This window comes from Lissotriton helveticus, chromosome 8, assembly GCF_964261635.1.
Source record: "Lissotriton helveticus chromosome 8, aLisHel1.1, whole genome shotgun sequence".
NCBI lineage: Eukaryota > Metazoa > Chordata > Amphibia > Caudata > Salamandridae > Lissotriton > Lissotriton helveticus.
This window is the reverse complement of record NC_136069.1, coordinates 1135641311-1135667973: the sequence shown is the minus strand read 5'-3', so window position 1 is coordinate 1135667973 and position 26663 is coordinate 1135641311. Positions and strand designations below refer to the sequence as shown.

The 26663-nt window shown below is 42.7% G+C and overlaps 1 protein-coding gene across 1 annotated transcript in view; it reads left to right on the top strand.

Annotated features, from left to right (window-relative positions):
* LOC144773148 (sodium/hydrogen exchanger 4-like) overlaps nucleotides 1-26663 on the top strand; it is a 527634-nt gene that overhangs the window by 388164 nt on the left and 112807 nt on the right. Inside the window, exon 9 of the mRNA XM_078658005.1 lies at nucleotides 8263-8359. Coding sequence (XP_078514131.1) covers nucleotides 8263-8359 — 97 coding nt within the window. The remainder of the gene's footprint in view (nucleotides 1-8262; nucleotides 8360-26663) is intronic.

The window sequence follows — 26663 nt, the reverse complement described above, 5'->3', positions numbered from 1 at the left end:
CCAGGGTCAACCCTACCCACTTTTACCATTTTCAAGATGTCAAAAGTCTTCCCCCACACTAAACATGGGCTCTGATGGTTGGGTGTGTGTTAGGAGAGTGTATTATGGTATTCCTAGTCTCCTCCCATAGTTAATACCAATATCCAGCTTGCAGTAGCCACTAAACCCCCAATAAACCCAGAGACAGAAGTCTGGAAGACCTAAAGCAGGATTTTATAGCAACCAGATAGTGTATACATAAGAATTGGTTTAACATCATGCTTCCCTTCTTCTCAAGTTCACCCCCAGTGTTCTATGACACTGTAATATCAAAGGGGATGCTCACAGCCCTTGGCCATTTGCATAGGTCAAAGGCGTAATCCCTTCCCATTCAGGTTGAATTGTCAATCACAGCAACCAATCATCTAGCTTCTGGGAGGCATTTCATACCTGTTCAAATGCTAATCCCATGCTAGGAAAAGTTGGACAGCAAATACAAATTAGCCTCCAGGAACTGCAGGCGGGGAAAAGGTAACCTTTCTAGAAGTTACTTTTCCTTAATATTTATTAAAAACCCAACCTCATCTTTTAATTGGATTTTTCTAATTTTTTTAAATAGTTGTTTTTTTCCAGCTCCTATTCCGTAGATTCAGTATTAGAATTTTATTCTGTACCCTAGTTTTTCCATGGGACAGCTAGGCCAGCCATAGTGAAAAGGAGCTTTTAGGTGCTAGTTACTGTAAGGACATGTTAACATCACATTTCTACATGTCCTACATTTAAATACCATGAGCCCTTCTTTGTGGGAAAAACGGTCTACATAGAGGTGGCTTATTAATATTTAAAAGGGATGTTTTGTCTCTATTTATTATGCATGCCGGATTGCAGTTTTCACACTTTTACAGTCAAGTTACACAGTGCCGGCCTGAAGGCAAGTTTGCACTACCACTGTATTGGATGGCACAATAGGTGCTGCAGTCCACTAGTGACATTTTACATCCAGGACCTGGGTACACCTTATACCATATACTAGAGACTACTGGGCAAGTTAAATATACCAATTAGGAGTATGTCAATTCAACCATGCTTAAATGGGATACACCAGCACTCAACTGGTGGCTGGCTGGGTTTAAGTGCACAGAGTGCAACACCCAGTATTTGTATAAGGTTGAGCAAAAGATGACATTCTGTGGTGACAACATAGAAAACATGGATTTCCTACATTTATACAACCTTGGCTTTATATATTTGGAAAGCAATCCTAGGATGGCCTTATATTGAGTGTTTCTGGGAATGGCAACACCTTGTAGTGACCAGAGACAGTACTTTAAGACCTCCCTACCTTTCGCAAGGAGCCATCCTCTATAATTACCATCGCAGGCTCTCTTTTGCTTGAAGCAGCCACACATCCTCACATTAGCATACATGCAGGGAAGAAGAAAAGAGAATATGGAACATCTCTAAAAACCTATTCAGAATCCTTATCATCTCAGACGAGCACTCACACCTCTCTTAGTGAGAATAAAGAGGGCGGGAAAGAGAAAGAAAGTCCTAATGTCTAAGATCACACAGTCATGCAGGTATATCAGCAGAACACAGGTCCACTAACAAATAGGTAACCTTGTACACAGGAACATGCACACACCCAAAGATATGCCATTAATCCAGTCTGTGCCCCACAGCACCCCATTCACCTGTGGCACTGCCTGGTGAGACAGAACAGGTCAAAGAAGAAGATTATTTTGAGCTGTAAGATGTACTGGAGGCTCGGCATGTTCTGTAGTTAAAGATTGAAAGTGAACCATAAAAATATTTACTGAGGTTTTGACATTAGCAGAGCCACAGATCAGGTTGCTACTAGGCAACTCTGAACCTGGAGGCACAGGATCTTGGTGCCATAGTTGCGTTGGGCTGATTTATTAGTAAAATGCCACAATCATCCAGGCACATGGGGAAAGATTAATTCAGCGTCACTCTGACAGCATGCAGCAAGGTCCAGCACCAGGACAGTGATTCCCATGAAAGACAACAGCAAATTAAACTTGCATGACGCGTTGATGTGTATTCTTTCCCAACCCACAGTATGTTTGAAATGGTTCAAGAAGTACCTTGCTATAGAAAGGGGAAAAGACATGAGACTGGTGGGTATGCTGAAATATGGCATGAATAATTTCAAAGTTCTGGGGCAAAATGTCTTCTGTTTAATTTGTTCTCATTGATGGATTGTAACCTGTGTATTTAAGACAGCAATATGCCTATTGCTAAAGTGAGATAAGGATAAAGCAGATTAATTCTGCCTTGGTGAATATTTTGATTCATGGTACCCATCATCATGATGTTCAAGTTTCACAGGAAACATCTACATCAGTACTCATAACCACCCCTATGGCTCACTACTCTCTGATTAGCAATGCTGAGGGTTGGAATTCAGCTAATTCTTCGGAGCCTTAGAATCTTGCCCTTAGCATCTCTGGTAGGTCTAGGGCCTGAACAGAGCTCAGACTTTACACATGAAACCTCATGGAGACCCGAGGAAGACAGCGCCACCAGCTGACTTAACATGGACATCCACACCATGCCTCCTATTTCTTTATCCTTAGACACACTCTGCCATAAGACTAGAGTAATGAATCAGGTTGTAGATGATGTTAGACTGCAAACGTGACCCACTGTGAATCCCTTGTGTTGGACATGTTGAAAGACCTATGTGCTTTCACAGCTACTCTTGGTCACTATAGACAGCCGAGATGCTGGCTGCAATACCCGTAACCAGTGCTAAGAGCTCAATCAGAGGATAGACTGGAGGCCATCACAAAAAAAGCAAGAGGAAGACCTTCAGCAACCTAGAAGTTTTGAGGATTTCTTCAATATTGCACCATAGGAAAATGGTGGGAAATGGTGGAAAGCTTTGAAGACACAGGTAGAGCCCCCTGAATAAGAATGCTTGTTATTCCTCATTCAGGCCTATCAGAAGCTATTGTGGGCCTTGGGCCACTAGTTTAATGTGGGGACTCATTCTAATTTTGCCAGCTTGCTGGAAGTATACATGTGTTTGTAACTGGAAATTTGAGTGGCAGCTTCTCACTGAAGGCTACACGATCAATGCCAGTACCAAACAGCAAAGACAAATTTCTTGAGCAAAACCCCACACTAATCAATCAAGACCTTCTTCCAATGACTCCCAACTGCAGGACCAAAACACATACGCGGACAAGACTATATAACTTTTAATTTAAAGAATTGTATGAAAACACATGTTTTGTAGCACTGTATGCTGCTCCTCTCCAATTTCAAAGCACTGTAAATAACAGAGGTGACTATTAACAAATGTATCAACTTTGAAAAGATGTAAGGCTGAGTCTGCCCTGCCCTCATCTGCATTTGTAAGCTGCAGATCACTGTGAATGACAGAAGGAAGCATGACTCTCTGACCATTCTCTATTGCATCAGGATATCATCACTATACAAAATCTCTTAGTTTTCTCATTTCTCCCATCAGTACATAAAATCCCCGGTATTCGCCAAACATTTCTTCTCAGGTGCGATACTAAAACCAATGACAACACATAATGTAATTACCACATGCTATCAGTGCATAAAAGCACAGTTAGTCAAAGCAGAAACACAAACTCACACATGCACACTTGCAAACACAGAAATACTCAGTCGCAAACACAGACTTACACACTCCCCCGACCAGTTACAGAGACATACAATCTCATGCTTGCTGAGCCCTCCGCGGTATATCTTACACACCATTTCACCAATAGAGAGGGTGTTGTTGAAGAAGCTTAGCCTGAAACTGGCATAGGCTCTACTGGCTTTGGAGCTGAGAGAGTGCATAGGGCATCGACACAAACAGTGCACACGCTGGATGCAGCAATGCTAGCATGGCCCACTCGAGAGAGAAACAGGGGCCTGGATGAGAGTATACTATGTTATCAGGTCTCTGGTGATAGGAGCCAGCCTACAGGTTGGTGACTAAAAGCCAATATAAAATGTAGACGTCTGCAGTCTAGATTTATAATTTTCCATTTAGCATCCTTATATGAACAAATAGGACTGGATGCGCTTTTCAGACCTGACACAAAAGAATTAGGGATCTCTCTATTTAGATACATAAGTTTCAAAATATTCACGGTGTGCGTCTACTTAGAACAAACTCTTTATTGTTGCACATAAATGAGTGTCACAGCCTTAAAGAATAAAATAAATATCAATCTGTCATAATGCAACTTCAGCAGTCTCAACATGACGTCAGTTTTTGTATGAAAATTGTGAGCAGATTATATATCCACTCTTGTACTGAATTTTGATACTTATAAAGTTTCAATATATTTAACACAAAATTACATACCCTTGAATAGTCAAAATGCCACCCACCAGGCATAGAAATGTACATCAGTGGCTTAATCAAAAGTAGAAATGTCACAAAGCTAGATTCAGAAAATGTGACAGGTGGACCCATGGTCGCTAGACTCACCTGCAGTTTACCAGCTGTACAGTGGTCGTTCAAAGTACAAACATACGCCGTTCTCTAGGGAAGAGCAAGGCATACCATGCAACAGAGCATTCTCTGCTTGGTGGTAATTATTATTTTGCAGAATTTCATAGTTGTGCTGCTTACACACTGGAAATGCATGAGTGTGTGTGTTAGTGTTTCCTTTCTCATCCAGCTGACTGAAATTGCTCTGGATTGAAAAAAAAATTATCAAGTTTGACCGTGATGCGACTCCTTGGCGCATTGTCTGGCCTCACTCTGCACCTACTACTAACTTTCAGAGTCATTCTTTTTCCCAGAAAGGCAGGAAGGAGGACACTGCCCTGTAGTAGCGGTCGGTAGTAGGAGTTACTGCAGGGCGGTAACATGGGCAGGGGGAGGGGCAGGGTGGGGGGTAGTAATGTATGGATTACGGAGTCTTACAGGTAAGTAAACATTTAAATAAATAAAACGAATTTCGTTGCGCGCACTGCATCACATTTGGTGATGCAGTGCGCGCAATAAAATTCATTTTCTTTACTTAAATGTTTACTTACCTGTAAAACTCCGTAATCCATACATTACTACCCCCCATCCTGCCCCTCCCCCTGCCCCGGCACCGCCCTACAGTAACTCCTACTGCCGACCGCTACTGCTGCCCTGTATGTGACCCCGCCCGGGCAGTTGTCGACAGATAGCCCCTATCCTGCTCACTCACTACAACATTCAAGTACGAGCAGTGCTGCAGCCTCTCAGACCACTGAACCAGGCACTTGGCTAATGCTCACAGAAAAAAGTTACCCTGATTAAATAGAAAGAAAAGGTCAACAAACCTGAGCCAAGTATTTTAGGGGGGCTAGACATAAATATAGGCTGGCTGTGTCCCGCTCAGGCCACCCCTGGCAACGGGCCTGGGTATCAGAGGGTTTTACATGAGCATATCTTGCTTTACCAACAGACACGGTCATTTTGTTAAGATTAAGTGATTTGCTAAGAATCACAGGATTTTGAGTGCCCAGATTTGAGGTTGACGCTCTAGTCATTAGGCCACATTCTCCATGATGGCGGTTCCTATCAATATTAAGAGTTACCCGCAGGGTTGGTGGACAACTCTAGATTTGCCAAAGGGAGGCCCCTTGGAATTGCAGGGCTAATATCCTCTACTTTCTCGATGGAGTAATCTCTGTTGGGGCCCAAATTTAGAGCTTGGCCGAGAGAATATTCCATCACCAATGTGGCAGGATGGCAGGGTACCTTGTCCACTAAAATGACTATTTAGAATTGGACAGACCAATATTGTTACAACGGCAATGCTCCCACTGGCTGCGCTATTCGAAATCTTACTAAGATGGCCTGATGGAGAAGAATTCATTGGAATAAGGACATTTTACTGCCTGTGCTACATATAACAGATGGTTTGATGATTTTTTTGTCAATAACTGCCAAGGAAAACCTGGTGATGCCAGAAAGAAAAAGATAAAGGTGGTTCCCACACTCTGGAAGAAAACTCTGAGGGTGTGGGGTTATTAGTTGTTTGCTTTGAGAGTTTGTTTTTGAAAAACAACAAATGTTTGGTTGACGATACCTGAAAGATATCAACCATGCTAGAAACTTGCATTGCCTAGAAAGGTTCAACAGTGATAGCTCTTCCTCAGAGGTTCAGTGATCACTTCTAGCTTGGCGATGATCTGTTAATATGACAGGTGGAGTCCGGCTAGGCTAGGGGACATTATGTTTTCTGCCAATCTGATGGATGGTGGGCTGCTTGGAAAGGTCAAAATCAGGCCCGACTTCCTATTGTCGAATTCTTGACTGGGTGAAGGCATGAAAAATATATGGCTTATGAGTGATCTTCGCTGGGCATGAAATTAGTATTTTCCTATTGTGAGCTTTTCCTGCTAAAACAATTTGCTTTAGTGTGATCTCTGTCAATGGGTATCTGACTTTGAGTGGACAGCCTTGCCCCACTGGAGGATTTCACCTTCCAAAGAGTATACTAAGTCAAAAGGTTAAAACGTTGACCAGGATTTCATGCTTGGTGTATCCGACCTCCGCTTCTTCACAGCTGACAGCGGTTCCGCTCAACTGTGAACTGTGGCATCTGATTGTCACTTTAGCTTTTCTTGGTGCTTTTCACCCTGAAACTTGGAAAACATCCTGCCTCTGGTTCCTCTGGTTCGATTTTAATGCTTTTGTGTCAATATCCATATTCAAGTTTATAGGATTTTTAGAAATAGATGTGTTTTTTTTTTATCGTGTTGTACTTTGAATTTTTAACCCTTAATACTTTTCAACACTGCTTTTTCTTTACAGACTTTTCCTAAATCGAACCTGTCTTCTCTGTGTTATATCTACCAAGGATTGAGCCCATGCTAAATTAATTGAAACTGTTGTTGTCACAAAACCTCATCTATGTTGTATAATTTCATTTTAAGAGCTGGCTTGGCCTTTTTTTTATCCAACCAGGGGCAGACTAAATTTAATGAGTATATTTCTAATCATTATGTTTTGATTTTGGTGTCATATTCTTTATGCTTCGATACGGAGGTAATTAATTTGCTGCCAACATTTAGAAGACGGAAAGGTGTTTCAAACAGGCTTAATTCTTCACCAAGCTTTGTGACTGGTAATTGTCACACAGAAACACACTCTGAGAAACAGGGCTGGACTGGCCATAGCGGGCACTGGGTGTTTCCCCAGTAGGCCGCTAGGGTGGGGGCCGGTTTTGGGCACCTGGGGGGCTGTTTTTGTTACTGGGGATCGGCAATATTGGCCCCCGGTAACAAATTTGTCCGAATGCGGCCCTCGCAAACTGCTCGGCTGCACTCCCTCTCCCTCCGGGGGAGGGGCAGCTGAGCAGTTTGCCAGGGCCGGTTTCTGTTCCCAGTCCGGCCCGGCTGAGAAATTAGCCCTTGATTAGGAATCTGATACATTTCTAGCAGTAGTAAATCGTAGTAGTAGTATTGATATAATTGCCTTTCGTATTTTTATTTGTTTTATCCTTTTATCGTTTAACACGTTTGATTGTTCTTTTTATTCTTTTTCTCATTACTCTTGGTAGTTGTAATCAAAGTCATCGAAGAATTGGTAATGTCAGCAGTTAATAATAATTAGGGCTCCAGGTTTTATGGTATTTATTATAATAATATTGCCATCTGTAGTTATTCATATTTATTTTTGGGACATTTTATTGGTATTTATCTATATTTATTTTATGTTGTGAGAATAAATGGAGTCGTAGAATGGCATATTTCCACATTTATTTAACTGATAAAAATGACACTCGTACTTTGATGCCTGTCTCGTTTTTAGTAAATTAACCTTCCAAATATAACAAAACACTATACCGACAGGTAAAAATTAGCATTTATATACAAATATATGCTAACATATGTCTGTTTTTAAGGAAATCTTATCCTGTTTTTAAATCACCAATGGTGCCTATCTGCTTAGAAGTTAGTCTGGAATTCATGAAGGAAAACAACGAGAGTCACTTACAAGTACCATTTTCTGTATATTTTTCCGCACTTAAAAATAAATACAGACAGGCAACAGACTGTTTTCTGTCTATATTTTATCTGTAAAAATCTGTGAGACGGAAAACTGGAAGCCTTAATAAGAATGCTTATATTAGTATTATTGTTTAGTAGAGGTAGTAGTGCTATACTAGCAGTAGTAGGCGTCTTTCCGCTGACACAACTTCTCACTCGGCTTTGGCTCTTTTTTTCGACATCAATAAAAGTCAATTTTCAATTCAGTCGAGAGACAGTGTGCTAATATTTGCTTTTCTGCTGCATTTGCAGGAGTTATAGACATCAGAAAGTTAAAAGGCTCTCACCAGAAGAAGAAGAATCAATGAGAGACCTACTCACCCACAATCTCTATCAAATCCGACAAAGGGTATGTTAAGTAATAATGACTGCTGTGTGTATTGCTTGTGGGTGTGTTTGTCTTTCATGCTGCACGCTGCTCGTCTCCATATCTGCGTTGGGAATGGAAACCGCGCTGTATTTGCTTGTCCTTCTCAACACCGTAGCAACAGGAAATGTTTACAAGTGACTGACATTGATTTGTTCTAGATCGCCGTAGTCGTCTATGTATTTGTTAAACCATACTGATTAACAAGATCATCCTTCATGCCTTTATTTCTCTTGTAACTCAAATTGAAATCCTTCGAAATTCTTTGTTTAACAGAATGTTTTTTTCTGAAATAATTTTCTAAGAATCTTTTTACCTGCTGCTGGGAAAGGAAAAAGCAGTGCCTCAAGAAAGTACATTTGCATTTATCTTCAAGCTAGACAAATTCGGTCTATAAATTGTTTACTATTTTTTCCCAAGGTTCTTTAAAAAAATGTTATTGCATAAATGTATGTAATGTGGATAAGATCTTAAGGTCTCGGATCTCTTTACACATCTTAGTTATAGTTTCATTGAAGAGAAATCAATAGATTTGACCGACTTTAACAAACAGACGGTACAGGAATAATACTAAACATTATCAAGTACTGAAAAGAGGCCATGCATTTTTACAGCAATGAACTGAGACAGTAAATCCATTTTTTTTTTTTAAATGTGAATGTATTTAAGAACAAAGTAGATCTCAAGCCAATGCCCAGTTTATGAAGTAATGCCCGGGACTGTATATATATTACAGGGTGCTACTGTATCAGGCGTGGTTAAGTTACTTATTTTTACAACATACGGACCTTTTTCATTGACATGTTTATAAGTTCTTCTCTATATTTGTTCAGAGTCCTTGCCATAGGGACAAACCTATTTTATGTTGAAGAACACTTTGATTCGTATTTTGTAACTGCAAATTAGGTTTTTGCTATGTAACAATCACATTATGGGAGTCAGTAAACATTTACCTTTCCTAAATTGGGACTGCAACCCCTCAATTATTCGCTATTTGAAAAGGGTGTGTTGTAGGCATTCCCTCCAAATACCAAATCGATATGATACATATCTATATTTTTTCCAACTGAAATCCTGCTGCGAAGCATTGAAAAATGACTAACTCCTGGGCTGGGATGGTAAGCCATTCATAAAAGGGAAGGGGCCGCCTTGTGATCACTGCCTCTTTTCGTGAAGGAATACAAAAATGCTTTGGAGAGTAGGAAACTCTGAAAAAACTTTTTAAGTAAGAAAACATTTTAAATAAGGCCCTATTTCCTTTATTGGAAAGGGACAGCATTTCAAATAAAAAGAATATTTAAAGATGATCACAGACATGGGTGGAGTTTAACCTTGGTAGGCCACCATCCTGTGATGACCACCAATCCGAGTGAGTCACAATTTGTGACCTACCTCATTACTATTCATGAGATAAGACAAATTAAGCCCCACTCCAAATCAGAATGTTACAAACTGAGCTATTAGTACAAAGTTTGGTTTCAAAAATACGTTAATGGTTTGACAATTTGTAACCATAAACTGGGGCCATTGAACTTTCCCCACAAAGGGCTATGGAGAATTTCTGAGTTTAATGTTAGCTGTGGTGAAAGCCTGTTTAAGGGTCTTTTGTTTCAGGGTTTTTTGACTGAAAGACCACTTTGTCTGTTGTCCGCCTTGATTTGGAAGACCAATTAGGAGTGTGTTTCTGTAATAAACTGTATTGAGGATTGAATCCTTAACAAGTTAAGGACCTTCTTTGTGATGAATTGTTTCAGTTTTCCTATCATCGATAGTTGATGTTGGCCTCTTTCCCAATGTTCTTGATATGATCATCCAGATGTAGTGCTCATTTAGAGTATGCAGGGGTAGGGCATTCTATAAACAGTGGTGGATGTCTTGTTTGATGCATTTAGTGTGCCATTGATATCAATGCACTTCTTAACATGACAGACTGGAAATCTGCCACTTTTGCCAGATGCCCTATATCCACCCAAACTCTAAAAAAGGCATGAGATTCCTAGAGGAGTGAGGGATGTTAGATAGGATTAATTAATTGTGTTGTTCTCAAAATGTGACATCAGCAAAAATTCTGTCTTGTCAGAGTTGAGACTGAGTTTGTCTTTAGAAATTCAGCATTTGATTGAATTCAGAAAATTTTGAAAAAGATACAATTTCACAAAATTTAATTTTAAGGTGGGACTGAGTATCTCCAGCATCTGGGTAGCAGTCCGTACTAAGGTTATTTCCATGCATAAGTAGAGCAGCAACGGAATGGGTATGAACACTTGTAGTATGCCAGTCTGTAGTAGTTAGAGGACCATGACTTGTCCATATGATTTTCCATTTTCCTGCTTGAGAGATCACACAAACATTTTAACTCTGCTTCCTAATACCCAGTCTATTTTGCCGGGCGCCAATGAGAACATTATGGGTAATAGTGAGATCTACGTTCTCAGAGCGATCCAATAGGTCAAAGAGACAGATCTTTGCAGTTTAAGAAACAGAAAGCATTGTCAACTATCTGCAAGGATGCTGTTTCTGTGCTATGGATTGGCCTGACACCACAATGGAGGTGACCTTTCATGGCATTGTATGCTAGTTTGTTTTTCTTTTTTGTTAGCATCACCGTTTTTCTATAGTTTGCCTAGGGATGGTCAAACTTGGGGTAGTTCTGTAATGGGGTATGCGGGGGCACTACCCGTTTTTTTTTCAAAAGTGGCTTACCTTGTCTGGTGTTTATGGAGATAGGAACAGTACCCTTCACAAGAATTGCAACAACAATGAAAAGCCAGGATGTGTTCAGCTTTAGACCATTTTTTGTGTGGTAAAGAAATGTGGTATATCATCAAGGTCAGTACCCCCACTTTAGCTGCACTTTTTGCCGCAAAAGCAGCGATAATTTTAACGCACTATCAGCATGTACACATTAGCGCACGTTTCTATGCTTTTTCTACATTTCCCCGAACGCCCAGCTTTGCATCTCTAATGAGATGCAAAGTGGGCGTTCCTCCCCAAAATAACGTGAGAAATGTCGCTAACTGACATTTCTCCAATCAACTAGCTGCTCGCTCACTTGCACAGCGATGATAAAAGTAGCGCTAACCCGGCTCATCGCTACTTTTCTTAGTCCTGCTTTCAGTGTGACTAAGCCATTATATTGAATGGAAGGTGGATATTATGGCTAAGTCTGCCCTGCCCTATCATTAAGCTATCGCCTCAGCATGTGCGATTATCGCTGAATTTCCAGCGATAATAGCACATTTAGCAACTATCGCTTGGATTTTTATCGCTTTGGAGATAAGCGTCGCTGATAGCGCGCTATCTCAGCGATAAAATCCAGTGACGATAATTATCGCCGGCTGTTGCTGATATGCCCCACAGTTTTTTATTCATGCTCAAGATCTTGGGTTGGTGACTGCCTTATAGAGAGACCTTGTAGGGTGATGAGTTCAAATTTTGGTCATCTAGCTTTATATTTATGCTGAATTTTTACCGTTAGAGATGGTAATTTAATTTATTTGTCTTGACAGCCTATTTGCTGTATTTGTTTCAGAGTGAATTTTGGACATTTCAGAGCAGCTGTTAGAATTTGATACTTTTTCTTTAGGTTGTTTCATATCTTACATGAGCAGATTTAAGAGTTTTAGTTTAGTTTTGGCCTGTTTAGTGTTGGAACGAAACAAATTGGTCTTTGCTTTGTAAATGTTTCTGTGCACCCTTCCTTCACAGTCAGCGTGCAAAGACAATGTTTGGGGTGTTTATGCCTTTTCTTTTCACTGCATATGCCTTTTATTCTCTGGCTATTTGACTTCTTGGAATATAATTTTGATGTGCACTTAATATGTTTTCTTTATTATTAAGAGGGGTAAAGGAAGAAACAGCTGAGGATAATGTCTTATGCTACTTGGTCACCAAAGTCAATGCATCAACTGATATACTTGATGGGATACTGTTTGGAAAGATCTCGAAGCCCAGTTATCTCCTTTGTCTAAATTTATTGGGGTGTGGGCAACAAATGCATTGGCAGTCAGGCTTAAAGTGCTGCGGGAGATGGTATTCCGTTAACTGAAGCAGTGGGTTGGGGAAGGTGGACAATTTGCCATGGTGGACCCTCTTCCTCACTTCCTTTAGTGAAATGAATAAAGAGGCTATGGTGCTGTGTGTGACAAGGTATGAGATCCCGTATCTCTCAGCAAAATGGCAGCAGTGGCCTGAGAGTTCACAAGGAGGTATAGACGGAGGGCCATGACTGGGGCTCTGACCCCTTGAGCCACTTCCTGCTTTACCTATCAACTCCAGAGGGCATGGAGAGTAGAGACTGCCACCTGGCAATGGACATATCTTGATGGAAGAGATCGTGTTCTTGTGCAACCTAGTGGTGGCACCCTGGATAAGTATGGATGTGTTGGCTGCATTACCGCTGAATACTTTGTGGTCCTCGGTTGTTTGATCCCGTCCTCCCATACATGCACTCAATATAAGAAGCTATGTTTAAGAGTCTGTGATATATGATATAGGAGAACTGCACGTATCAGTTGGAAGATGTACCCATCCCCATTTACCACATGCAGGAGAACTGTAGTAATGTCTCTCTTGAAGGCCCAGCTATTTCCCGAGCTTGGTGATTGAGACCAAGACTAAAAATATAGTTCACAGCTGAATACCTGCATCTGATTAGATCATGGCTAAAGACAAAGTGGGCCACATGCCTCATCAAGGGAAACTCAACAGAATTGCAAACACAAAAGAACAACCACTGTGATGTTAGCAGGCACATTTGTACTGGATGGGTCAGGAGATAGGCAGGTAGGTTCCTCCTCCTTCATGGAGATTATCATTCACACGATCCAGTCATTTCATTTAGAAACGGTAATGAAGGCTGTTAATGGTGGATCTGATGTGGCTCTCTTTCATCAATATCTTAGAAAGGCAGTAGCAATAGTCACAAAAGTCAAAAGCTGCATTTCTGAACTTGAGGACACAGAAGTAAATTGCTAATGGGGATGTGGCCTAGCCGTGAATGGACTAGGACTCAGGTTCCTCAGGTCTATCCACACCAACCTTCCAGCTATATGTAGCACCCCAAATCAAGCACTACCCAACTTTTGGGGCAGCTCAGACATCCAGGGGCCCACCCGACCTTGCAGGGACATTATCCCACCACAAGAATGAAGATCTCAGTTAATCCCATGTACAGCAGCCACGGCCGAGAGGGCAGAGATGCTCCAGTTGCCATTTTGCGACTTTGCTCGGCGGAACCTGCTTAACCTGCAATGGGCCGCTTAGAGGTTTGAAGCTGGGCAAAGCAGCGCCGCACAGCACTCCAAGTTATCTAGTGTGACCGGAACAGAGGAGAAACTGGAAGACCCCAGGGACCCTGCCTGTGGAGTGGCGCCTGGCTAGCCAGACCGCCTTTGATGGTGAGACACTTATGACCTGACCCAGGCCCTGCTCACCATCAGAAGTAGGGGGAGGGGCCCTTGGTAGCACAACACTACACACACTCCTGCTTAGCACTATGCAAGATGGAACCCTCACATCACTACTCACCCGAGCCATTGGCCCGTGGTGTCATTGGCCTGGGGGCATGGAAGCAAGTGCTTGCACCCCCCAGTAGAAAAGCAAAATGCATCAGGGGGTAAAGCCTTAACTCCTGTGTTGTATGTCCAGGTCAGTGGGGACTAACACTACACATTCACCCCACTACCCTCACATCCTCATGAGCCCGTAAGTACAACAGAGTCTGTGTGGTTCGAATATTAACACTGGAAGGATCCAGCTGAGCCTCTGTTGCAATTCCCCTGGTACAACGTAGGTGCTTTAACCCCTCCCATGCTCATGACGGAGCCGCTCCGTCATGAGCATCGGCTGAGCTGTGCTCATGAAGGAGCGGTTCCGTCATGGCCCGGCCGCCGCGCCTACGCGGTGCGGATTCCGCGCCTGCGCTGGGCGTTCCATTGAGCGGGCGGGGCCATGACGGAACCGCTCCGTCATGAGCACAGCTCAACCGCGGCTCCGTCACGAGCATGCGAGCGCCGCTCGGCCCCCCCCGACCCCCTAGCGCTGTGGCGGAATTGCCGCCGCAGCGAAGGGGTTAACAGGACCCTGGGACCCCGCACTGCTCATAACACACAACAATACCCTTCATACTGTCAAGCCTATCCTCTCAGCCACTGATTGCTGGTCAGAAGGGATCATTCTGGCCTGGCTACTGCTTTGTCTTCAGCATGAGGGGCATGATGAATCTCCTTTCTCTAGATAGACTCTTTGCTTGAACTCGAGCCCTCCAGTACTCTGTGATGTCTGCTGTGTGATGACTCAGCTCTGCTGAAGCCCTGACCTGCACTGTAAGGGAACCAGTGTCAAGAAATAAGCCCCTCATGGTAAACCCTGACACCCACGCCCCTGAATCAGACCTTTCAGACTGATACTTTCGTCACTGGCAGAAACATGGTCAAGGGAAAAAGTAGAAGGACAGCTTTGTAGCTGACATTTGGGGACGAAATTCAGCGAGGGTGTTAGACCTGTCAGTCTTAGGGTGGTCTTCCCCACAACATTTTGCCATCCTCCTCCATTTGTCAGACCTTGTTTTTGCTGGACTTAGGACTCTGAGCCCTTTACCACTGCTAACCAGAGCTAAAGGGCATTTGCTCTCTCCTCTAAGCATGGTAGCTTTGGCCTATACCCAATTGGCATATTTAATTTATTTATACAATACGTTCTTAGTAAAGTGATCCTATATGTATCCAGGACCTGTAAATTATATGCTACCAGTGGGTCCGCAGCACTGATTGCGCCGCCCACTTAAGCGGCCTTTAAACATGTCTACAGCATGCCACTGCAGAGCCTGTGTGTGCAGTTTAAACTGCCATTTCAACCTGGAAAAAAACTTTTTGCCAGGCCCAAACCTTCCTTTGTAATACATATAAATCATCCATAGGGTAGGCCCTGGAAAGCACAGAGGGTAGGGTGCAATGTATGTAAAAAGTAGGACATATACTTTTAAGTTTTACTTGTCATAGTAGTGAAAACTAATAAATATGTTTATGACTAGTGCAAGGCCTATCTCTCACATAGTATAACATTGGAGTTGCTGTATTACATGTTAAATGTGTAATTTCCAAATGGGAAGAGATAACTGGTCATGCTTGGTGTCTCTGGAATCCTAATCTAAAATCCTAACTCAAGACAGATTTTTTATTACAAGCCTGAAAATGCCCCTTTTAGAAAGTTGGGATTTTCCTGCCTTAGCCGTTTGGCGCCTGAAGCCTGTCTCTGATCACATGACTGGGTGTAGTTAGGAGTTGGGTTTTGTGAATTCCTCCTAGAAGGCCACACACATGGGAGCTGAGTTGTGACTGGAAGGGCTATCACTGGCAGGCAGAATGGGAGGGAGGATCTGGGCCAGCCTCACACTTGAATAGGTTGTGTCCTGTCTTCACACAAAGGGCCTAAAGTCCCTGCATTGTCACTTCAGCCAACTTGGAGCCAGAGGAGGAGAGGTACGGAATCCCAAACACTACAAAGGCACTGTATAGAAATGTTTCCCTCCTTCCAGATCCAAGGCACCAGGGTATAAAAAGCAGACCTCAAGAACTAACTCTTCAGTTTACTTCTGGACCTGTGGATTCTCTGCCATGAAGAATGTCTTCTGTTCTGCTGAAGGGAATGCGACTTTGCTGGACTGCTTCTCTCAAGGAGCTGCTGCCATGCCCTGCTGACCTGCTGCCTGCTGCCCTCTTGCCTAGGTTAGAAGGACTGAACCTGCATCTCTTGAACTGAGAGCCCAGAGTGCCTCTTAAGGCCAATTGGCTGCCCTCCTGATCTGAAGTTCTCAGGCACATAACATGTTTCCACCAACTGTGCATCTGCACCTGGACTCTGCCACCTGTGAGTCTACCCTGCCAAGTGATGCCCCTCCAGTCCTGCACCCTTGGAAGTGGGCCTAAGGTGTTTGCCAGTGGAACTGATGCAAATTCCTTTCTGAGTGGCACATCCCCGAGCAGTACATGTACAGCTTCCTTAGGGAAATACACTCCAAGATCACCACTCTCAAAATAGAATTTGAATCCTGAATCCACAAAGTCCACAAATAAGTCACTGAATTGGGCAACAGAGTGGATGACGTTGCTCATTCTCTGGACACTCGCCCGAGAGAACAAGAGATGCTGTGGCAATGGATACGAACTCTGAAAGACCAACAAATCAACCTACATGTGAAACAAGAAGATCTTGAAAATAGGAACCAGTGTGATAACATTCACATTCTGGGAATAACACAAGGCGCAGAGGGGGCTGACATTACAAGCTTTATTCAGGAACTACTCCAGATGATTAGATGTCAGCCAAACACACCTCTCTATGGATCAGTCGGGCACACAGAACAATGTTCAGCACATCTGCATCTAGAACACCCTGGATATACTTACCTGGGTACACTTCTTCAAAGATAAAGAATTAATTATGCATACTGCCCGGGAAAGGCATATCTTGACTTCAGAAACTTGACTGTCGAACTATTCAAGAATCCGTAACCAACTACTAGAAAAAAGTGCAAAGACTTCAGACTTGTTTCTGACTATCTTAGAAAACAGAAAGTGAAATATCAGTGGGGCCATCTGTTCAGCCTACTCTTTTCCTGGAATGGTAAAAGCCAACTAGTTTGCTCCCTCGTTGAAGCCACTAAACGGTTGAGAATCCCCCTAGAGGTGAGCTCCAACAATAATGCTTCAAGCACTCTGCGAACGTGCTCAGTGTAATTTCTCATCTACAAAACATGAAGTCAGAACCCTCACATTGTAATCAATCTCCACAGCCAGAACAATCACCAACTTACTCTTAAGAAGCTTGGTGTTGCTGCACTGTAGCATTTCTGATTTGGGCTATGTATACAGCTGTGTTGTGGAGCAGTGGCTGTGGGACAATATTGTACACTGTATGCTCCGTAATCTCATTCCCTATCTTTTTGTTTCTTCACGACTTCCTGGGGACCACTTTCCTCCCAAACAACATACTCACCTTATAAGCGCCGCACCTCTGGATGGGTAGTATGGGTTCAACCTCCACATGAGTCGATTGGGGATGTTGAAATTAGCCTTGTTGCCCATTTGTTTACCCCTTTCCTGTTATTGTCATGGTTTGCTTTGCTCAGTGGGAGGTTCAAAAGCAGGAGGGTCCAGGGTGTACAGGTGGGGAACTCCTTGTGGCCGCACATGTCAGATTTTAGTCTGAAGACGGGAGACCCACTCTCTTTTAAACTACTCCTTTCCATAAATGCACGAGGGCTCAACTCCCCCACACACATTTGGAGATACCTTTCCTGACATAAGCCCGATAATCTCCTTGCAGGAAACGCATCTTCTCACAAAGGAGGACTTACGCATGCAACACCCAAGATACCCTCACCAATACTGCACCTCTACCATGAAAAAAAGAGGAGGAGTAGCCATTTTATGCAAATCCCATATAGGTCAGGAAAAGTGTTTCATTAAGCTGCATCTCCAAAGGGTGGGTACTCCCTTAACACTACTAAACATACATGTACCCAGCTCAGCCAAGATACCTTTTTATACTTTTATGCAAAGAACAACTGAAAGATGCCGGGGGACATCATAAAAGGTGGTGACTTCAACCTAGTATGGGACCAGACTCAGGTGAGGAACCACAACACTAATCAGGTAACAGGGGCGATGTTGGCCCTCCTCAAAAAGGAAATAGCAGAAATATGGTTTGTTGATATATGGTGCCACCTGCTGCCAGATCTAAGGAACTACTCCTTTTACTCGCATGTCCACTCCTCTTATTCTAAAATCTACTATTTATTAATAACTCACTTGCTCTTTGGGCTGGTGCATTCAAAAGAGATTTTGGATATCTACATCTCGGACTGCTCCCACAGAGAACTTACCAGGTTTGGTGGCCACGGCCCTCTGCCTGCGTCTTCACATTAGCACCTAATATCTAACATCCTGCGGAACCAGGTAAATAAGGGTATCCTAGCCACTGCTATCAAGGGTTATTTCCTGACCAATCTCCACCTCGATCTCTCACCCCACAACCTCAGGGATGTATTAAAGGCAATGATAAAGGGCTTTCTCATCCCCCTAGAGATAGATAGAGAGAGAGAGAGAGAGAGATAGATAGATAGATAGATAGATACATAGATAGATAGATAGATACATAGATAGATAGATAGATAGATAGATAGATAGATAGATAGATAGATAGACAGATAGACAGACAGATAGATAGATAGATAGATAGATAGATAGATAGATAGATAGATAGATAGATAGATAGATAGATAGATAGATAGATAGATAGATAGATAGATAGATAGATAGATAGATAGATAGATAGATTGATTGTAGATAGATAGATAGATAGATAGATAAATAGATAGATAGATAAATAGATAGATAGATAGATAGATAGATAGATAGATAGATAGATAGATAGATAGATAGATAGATAGATAGATAGATAGATAGATAGATAGATAGATAGATAGATAGATAGATAGATAGATAGATAGATAGATAGATAGACAGAGCACAAGAGTCATGCCCTCTGGAAAACACCCTAGCCTCTGAAAAAAAGGCACTGGAGTGAAAAGATAAACAGACCCCTTCCAAGGTTGCCATCAGGCAACTTACGTTATTACAAAGCCAACTCAAATCCAATAGGATAAGCCTTGCTGAGTGTTCACTGTTATATTTGAAGCAGAGCTTTCACAACAAGGGAGATAGAGTTGGGAAACTTTTGGCATGTAAATTACACCTCCAATGGGTCGGTACCTCTATCACTCAGGTCAAACATCAAGGTAGCTCCTGGGCCATGAGAGAACCAGAGAATCAATAGGAGTTTGAAAAGTTCTATCAATCCCTTCACAAACAGGGTAATGAACACATTTCTGATGAACAGACTCCTGACATACAAGCTTAATTGCACTAATACGAATGGAAACCCCTCTTCTCCCCTCTGAAAGCTCCTTGAGGTTGTGATTAAACGTGATGAAGTCCGAAAGGCACACCAGGCAATGCTGACGGGGAAATCACCAGGGCCTGACTGCCTCCTTGTTTCATTTTATAAAACTTTCCAGCAGCTGTTTTTGGACCAACTCACTCTAATATTTAATACATTTAGCCCAGCTACAAGCCTCACCCCTACCATGTGCGAAGCTGAAATTGCGCTAACTCCTAAATCAGGGACGGATCCCACCAGCTGTTTCTCTTATCGCCCTATTGCATTATTACATATGAACTCCAAACTCTGTATTAAAGTTCTTACGCATCAACTTGAAGTTCTGCTTCAGAGCCTAACTGATCAAGCTGGTTTCATCCTCACCTGCTAAGGGGCTGGAAACATCAGACGCCTAGCCCACATGCTGGAAATGAAACGTAAGCATAGTATACCTTCTCTGCTTCTTTCGTTGGATCCAGGGAAGGCCTTTCATTCATTAGTTGGGCCTTCCTAAAGGAGGTGCTGTGTAAGATTGCACTGGGGCGGAAGATAATCTCCAGGAAACTGGCAGCTTACAAGTGTCCGCCACCCTTTTTGCATCTCTATGGCCAATGCACCTCCCTATTAAGACTGACAGGTGTACAAGGATGGATGCCCCTCCTATTTATCTCATGGTGGAGCCATTGGCTAAACAGATTAGAGCTTCACCTAGGACTTCGGATATTGCCTTTGGCAACTGCATTTATAAAGTGAATCCTTTCCCTTATGACCTCTCCCTCTCCTTGACGAAGCCCTCAGAATCTCTACCAGAGGTGTTCAACTGCTAGATGCTTTTGTAAGAGCTTCAGGCTCCAAAGTTAATAAAGATAACTTTCAGGCCCCCATCTCATTGTACTAGAAGACCTTATTGCTCACCACCAGTCTTTGCTTCCCCTCCGCTGGATCCCTCCCCCAGTCTATTCGCTATCTTGGCTTTAACATAACTCCAAAACTGGATGGCTGGATCAAGGTCAACTGGCCAGTTCTTCATCATAACATCCTATAGGACTTACGTAGATGAAGACCCCTGTACATCTCCTGGTTGGGCCTTCGCAATGTGGCCAAAATTAATGTGCTACCTGCAGTACTTTACCTGTTTCAATCTCTGCCTACCCTCATCTCTGAGAATGATATCACAAACCGGAAATGCATTTTTTATTTGGGCAGTGTGAAGTCCGGCATTTCCAAAAAACTGCTTCTGCTTCCTACATTGCGGAGAGCCCTGACTAGCCCCAACTTGGTAGAGTATTATTGGATGGCCATCTTTGATATGTGTTGTAGTGGGTGGTCCAGAAAAGCAGATAATTATGGTTACACATGGACCAAGCAATGGCATGCAGGTAGTTTTGGGACCTAGTTTGTCTCCCGAAACTTAGTCGCCATAAGAACGCAATTCAATTCAAAACTTTATTCGGAAACATGTAAATCATGTCCATAAAAGTACATACATACAATACATGTTAAAAGAAAAATACGCTTGACAATCGCAATCCGCTAAAATACAGTATGGTACATATAACGAATCAAGTGACACACTAAAAAAAAAGGTTTCCAATAGATAAAATGTTTTAAAAAATTTGTATATTTGTTTTTTAAAAAATCATGCTTTTCCTATAGCTAATGGCCCTAAGTAAATAACTAGCCGTATAAAAACAGATGTCAGGATGATGCAAGTTAAAAAGTAATTTCATTGCCGCTTTAACAGTTCTGGCTCCAAATTTAATAAATAAAGGTTTTAAAAAGAATTTACGACATTCACTATACAGGTTACATATAATTAAAAAGTGCTCTGTGCTTTGTTCTGAAATATTGTCGCACCGACATGGACCTGTAGGGCGCATCTTAATCTCAGGGAATGCAACCAATAGGTGGACCGTACCCATCCTCATCCTGGTGAGAACAAACCGGTGTTGCCCTTTGGTTACCTGGAGGAGGTAAGGGTGTAGGCCCACAAATTCGTTCAAATGGTTGTAACGTATACAGGTGGAAAGTTTAAGATCATCCGTGGCTCGTCTTTCTGCACAATAATTTAAGAAAATTGATTTCAGACTCTCTTTAGAGAGATCCGAAGCAGAACAGTGATCTAATGTAACGTTAAACCCAAACACACTAGAGAAGGATTCAATTGTGTATTTAATCCATGGGATTTTGAGAAAATAGTCTAGACGTAAACAATCCTCAATGATGGCCCTATTAAATGAGGTTTCGTCTTTCATCCAGACCGAACGCCACAACATCAGAGGTCTCAATAATAATAGATCATTTAGATGATGTAGTCCTAATTCTTTGTGGACCAAACTATTAGCAGTGGAGGTCGGGAGACACAGTAATTTTTTCAGAAATGTATTCTCTTCTACCTGTAGAGATTCTACCCTGGATACCCCCCATACCCCTGCTCCATAGAGGGCAGCCGAGAGACACCTAGCTTCAAAGATCTTAAGCATTACTTTAGGCCTTCTACTACCTAATTTACTTGCAAAAGCAAATATTCCATTGGCACTCCTGATCATTTTGTCGCGCACCACCTTGTGCTCGACATCCCAACGGCCATTTTTGGAAAAGTTAACCCCCAGGTAGCAAAAATTTTCCACACACTGTACCACTTGGCCATCAATGAGATACCTATAGGGCTTTTTAGTTTTGACTTTACTAGCTCCACACTCCATCACATGTGTCTTGCTTTTGTTAATGACCAGCTTTCTTTTTTCAATAAAGGCCACAAATTTATCCATCAAAAGCTGTAGACCCCGGGGAGTCCTAGAGAGCAACACAGTGTCGTCCGCATAGAGTAACACGGGGATGGTACTTGTGTTTACTCTAGGGGCGTCCGCTGGTGCCTTCTTTAGGATCGAGTCGATTTCATTAATAAACAGAGTGAAAAGCAAGGGTGCCAAAACACACCCTTGTCTGATACCTCTCCTGACCCTAAATTTGTCTGTGCATTCGCCCGAAGGCCCGTACCGGACACTCGAGCTAAGCCTCTCGTATAGACGGGCCAGGAAATATATAATTTCCCTAGGTGCTCCCATTTCTAGCAAGGTAGTCCATAGTATGGCGTGATCCACCAGGTCAAAAGCGCTGCTCAAATCAGCGAAACAGAGGTAGAGTGAACCATTTTTTGCTCGGGTATATTTCCCTATCAGGAGTTCCAGGTTTAAGCATTGTTCAATGCAACCTCTTCCTTTCCTGAACCCGTATTGGCAGTCTGTCATTATCTGATTAGACTCTGCCCACTCTTCTAATCGGACGAGGAGTACACGGCTCATAATCTTGACGGACGAATCCAACAGTGAAATTGGCCGGTAATTTTTAACATTTCCTTGGTCCCCTTTCTTGTGAATCGGAACTATAATAGATTCAGACCAGGTGCACGGGATAGTATAGCGAACCGCAGCGTTAAAAACTTTGACTAGTACTGGCCCCCAAGTCTCAGGTGCGAATTTGTACACATCAACTGGGACACCGTCGGGTCCCTGGGCCTTACCGCCCTTGCTAGCCCTGATACTACTTAGGACCTCCTGTAAGGTGATATCTAGGTTAAGTACTGGCCAGGAGCAACTTATCGGCAACGTTACCGTATTAGGATTAAAAATGCCAGAAAAATGCTGTACCCATGATTCCTTACCCACGTTTGAGGTTAACACGGGAAGTTTATCATCTTTTAAAAAGGGGCTGTTTACTACTGCCCAAAAAAGAGTACAATTATTCGATACAGCCGCTAGATCAAGTCGCTCCCAAGCTTCCTCACGTAGTTCAACTTTCCTTTGCTTAAGAGCTAAATTATAGTCAGATCTAAGCGTAGCTACAACTGTTTTGTCTCTAGGTTTGATGGATAATGCCTTTTTTAATGTCTTCAGTGCCACAGTACATGCATTATTAAACCATCCCCTCGCTTTATTATTAAAATTTCCAGCAGACCTAGTAAACTTACCACTAATAAAAACATTGATTTTTGTGAAATGAAAAATACAGGCCTCCATATTTGGTTTCTCATCAATAATTGAAGTAATGTCATTTAAGCAGCATGAGATAATGCAATTAGAAGTTACTTCCGCTTTATCCCCTGCCCACCTTATTCTGAATCCGTTCGGCCTATATACCTCAATGTTTGTGATAGGGCTACTATCTGGAATTATACAAACTTCCCAAAACCTAGTTTCAATAACAAGACAGTTATGATCACTGACCATGTGGTCTACAACCTTGACATCAGAACTAAAATGAGCTAATTCGGAAGACATGCAAATAAAATCAATTACAGTGTTCGCCCCCCTCCCCACAAAGGTTGGCAAACTATCACCCTTCCCATCCTGCTCAATCTCTAGGATCTCCAAATCGTAGGCGAGTAGGAAGGAGTTCAGAGTTTCTCCATATGTATTGTGTTGGAAATGTGTAGCTGGCTCTCCAACACGATTCAAAGTACCACACAACTTTTGGTTAGAGAGAGGGCAAACAGAAATGTTAAAATCTCCAACATATATGAACTCAAAAACTGTATTAGAAGCTTTCATCAATTGTTTGATTGCGACGTCTAATTCTAAAATAACCGTGTGTCTGCTGGCATCAAAAACATTATTATACATATTAATCAACAGAGTGTTTTTGTCTGCCTCATCAACTAACCACAGCAGTTGGGAATTATTGCTCACAGTGATATGCTCCTTCACCCTAATTCGCATTTTCACAGAAATCAGAATTAGCAAACCACCTTTGGCCCTCCCTGAGGTAGTTGCCACTGCTGGTAACTCATGTGCTACAAAACCATCAAGGCCCTTAAAATTTAGACACCAGGTCTCTTGTAAACATAAGATATCAAATGTTCTAATTAGTTCTAACCACCCTAATATTTCTAATTTAGAAACTAGTCCTGCTATATTCCAACTAGCAATAATGCAAGTTGTTGATGCCCCCTCTAGGGTATTGCAAGATGTACCCACAGACTTAGGCAGTATACTACCAATAGTATTTGGGGACTGATGTAAATCTACTCCTGCAACCACTTCGGCAAACTCTTGTCAATCGCAGTTATTAAGACCAGACAGGGCATCATATCTATTGTGCAATAGCATGCTTGGTACTAGGGGGGATGCCCAGCGGTTATGCATATTCAAGTTGTTATCCCATCCTAATGCTGGTGTTTTTGGTAGGGTTACATTTTGCTGTTCCCCATGGAAGAATTTTAATGTTAGGGGGACCACCGTACCTCTTCTACGCTGGGGTGGAAGAATATGTGTTAGAACATTAGGAAGTACATCGGGGTGTGCAAATGTTACCACCACACAGTCCCCTTTAAATCTTTTGGGGCGATTCCCTATCCAGGGAACACGTTTAACTGCTTTGATATCATGCGCCAGTTGCTGTAACCCACCAGGCGCTAACCTCATATTACCTGAGAGCCAGTGAAGGGCCTTACTACTCAAAGAGCTGGATGACTCGGTAGCACCGTCATCCAACAGGGGTACATTAGCTAACACCAATACAACAGGTGAGGCTTCCTCAATAAACTGCAGTGGGTCTGTACCGTGAACTTGTGCTTGTGGTAAATTTACTATCAACGGACGCCCTTCTGCTGTTGTTATATTGTGATTAACTTCCGGGGCCAGCATATGGACTGAATTGGTCAGCACACCAGATGTCCCTTCTCCGGCTTGATTAGCCCCTTCGGTAATATTTCTTGTTAATAATAAAGTGTTAAGACTACCTATTTCCTCAGTCAACTTTGTTTGCACGCCTCCAAGTCTTTTTACTTCCGCCTGCAGTTTATCTATTTTAGAGATCAGAGGTTTTACAATTTCAATGAGTTTACCCTCTACAACCTCAAGCAGTTTAGCAAACATTTCGTCATCTCCTCTGTTTCTTATAGTCCCTTCCCCTACTGCCTTTTGGGGAGCTCTCGAGGAACCTGGGGATAATGTTCTTTTTCTTTTCACTCTTGGCCTTTGACCGCCCTGCTTCCGCTGATTCTTCACACAGGCGCGCACAGGCCGGGGTGTGTGCTCAATCAGTGGTAGATCATCCTCCACAGGACCAGTTACAGTTTCTGGGTCTGAATCAATAACATTATCAGAGTCTACATCCAGAATAACAGGGGATGCTAGCATGATCAATGGCTGGCTGTCAGACTCAATCATAGGTGATGCATTTGGTGAGACCCTGGTTTCCACCAACACGAAGGGGCTACCCTCAGCTGAACGCATACTTACCAACACCTTCGAAAACCATGCTAGATACATGGGACCACCTTGCCATAATGAAGGTCTTCACAACTTTCCTTTCATCCAACACTCCTTTGGCAAACAACTCAGATTTTTCCCTGGCCCTCGACCCTAAAGCGTTTATAGATTGACCTGAAGAGACTGTAGGTCTCTGAATGACCTCTTCCAGGGCACCCCAATCAAATACTTGGAGCAATGTAAATGAGACTTCTTAGTCCGGGAAGCCTCCCCCATGTCTAGTACTGCCAGCTATCCTACTGGCACTGCATCCATCAAATGCGCCCATGGCCACACCCTCCCTTACTCCGTTCTAGGCCGTTTGGCGGCACCAAGGGGCTGATTTGATTAACTTACACCACTATTCAGAACTCTAAGGCTCATTTTAAGCACCTATATCAGGTACAATAGGAGAGTGACCTGGAATAACTAATCTCAGATAAACAATTTGACAGTCTCTGGAGGGACACCCCTAAAATGCACAAGAGTAATCCCCACAGGGAATTGGCCTTGAAGGTCATGTTACATTGGTACTTGGCACCCGTTACGCTTGCCTGCATGTTCCAAAAAATGCCCAAGACATGCTAGCATTGTCATACAGCTGCAGGGACATTCCTTCACATCTGGTATTCCTGCTTATTATCTAAATGTATTGTAAGAAAATCGTAGGGCATATCAAAGGTACACTGGGTTCCCCCTTTCAACTGAGCCTGCAATCTGATCCTTGGGATTAAACCCAACAACCTAGACAGCATGACTCAGGTGGACTGGACACTGATCTGCCAATTGACTGGGGCAACAAACAACTCCTTGCGCTTTTTTGGAAGAAGACGGAGTCCCCGCTACTGACATCTTGGATTCATAGGCTTTGACAGATTCTTGCATGGAACACATGACGCACAAAGTTTTCAACTCTGAAAAGAGACTCACCTATCTTTGACAACCACTAATTAATTATGTATCTGAATTGAAATTTCTATGTTTCAATCTCCCTAGGCTTAGAGTGTTGCCTTTCTTTGATTGCTGTTTAGATGCCATACTCTACAGGGGGTGTAGTAACCACTAAAGCCCTCCTATGGCCCAGATGAGGGGGT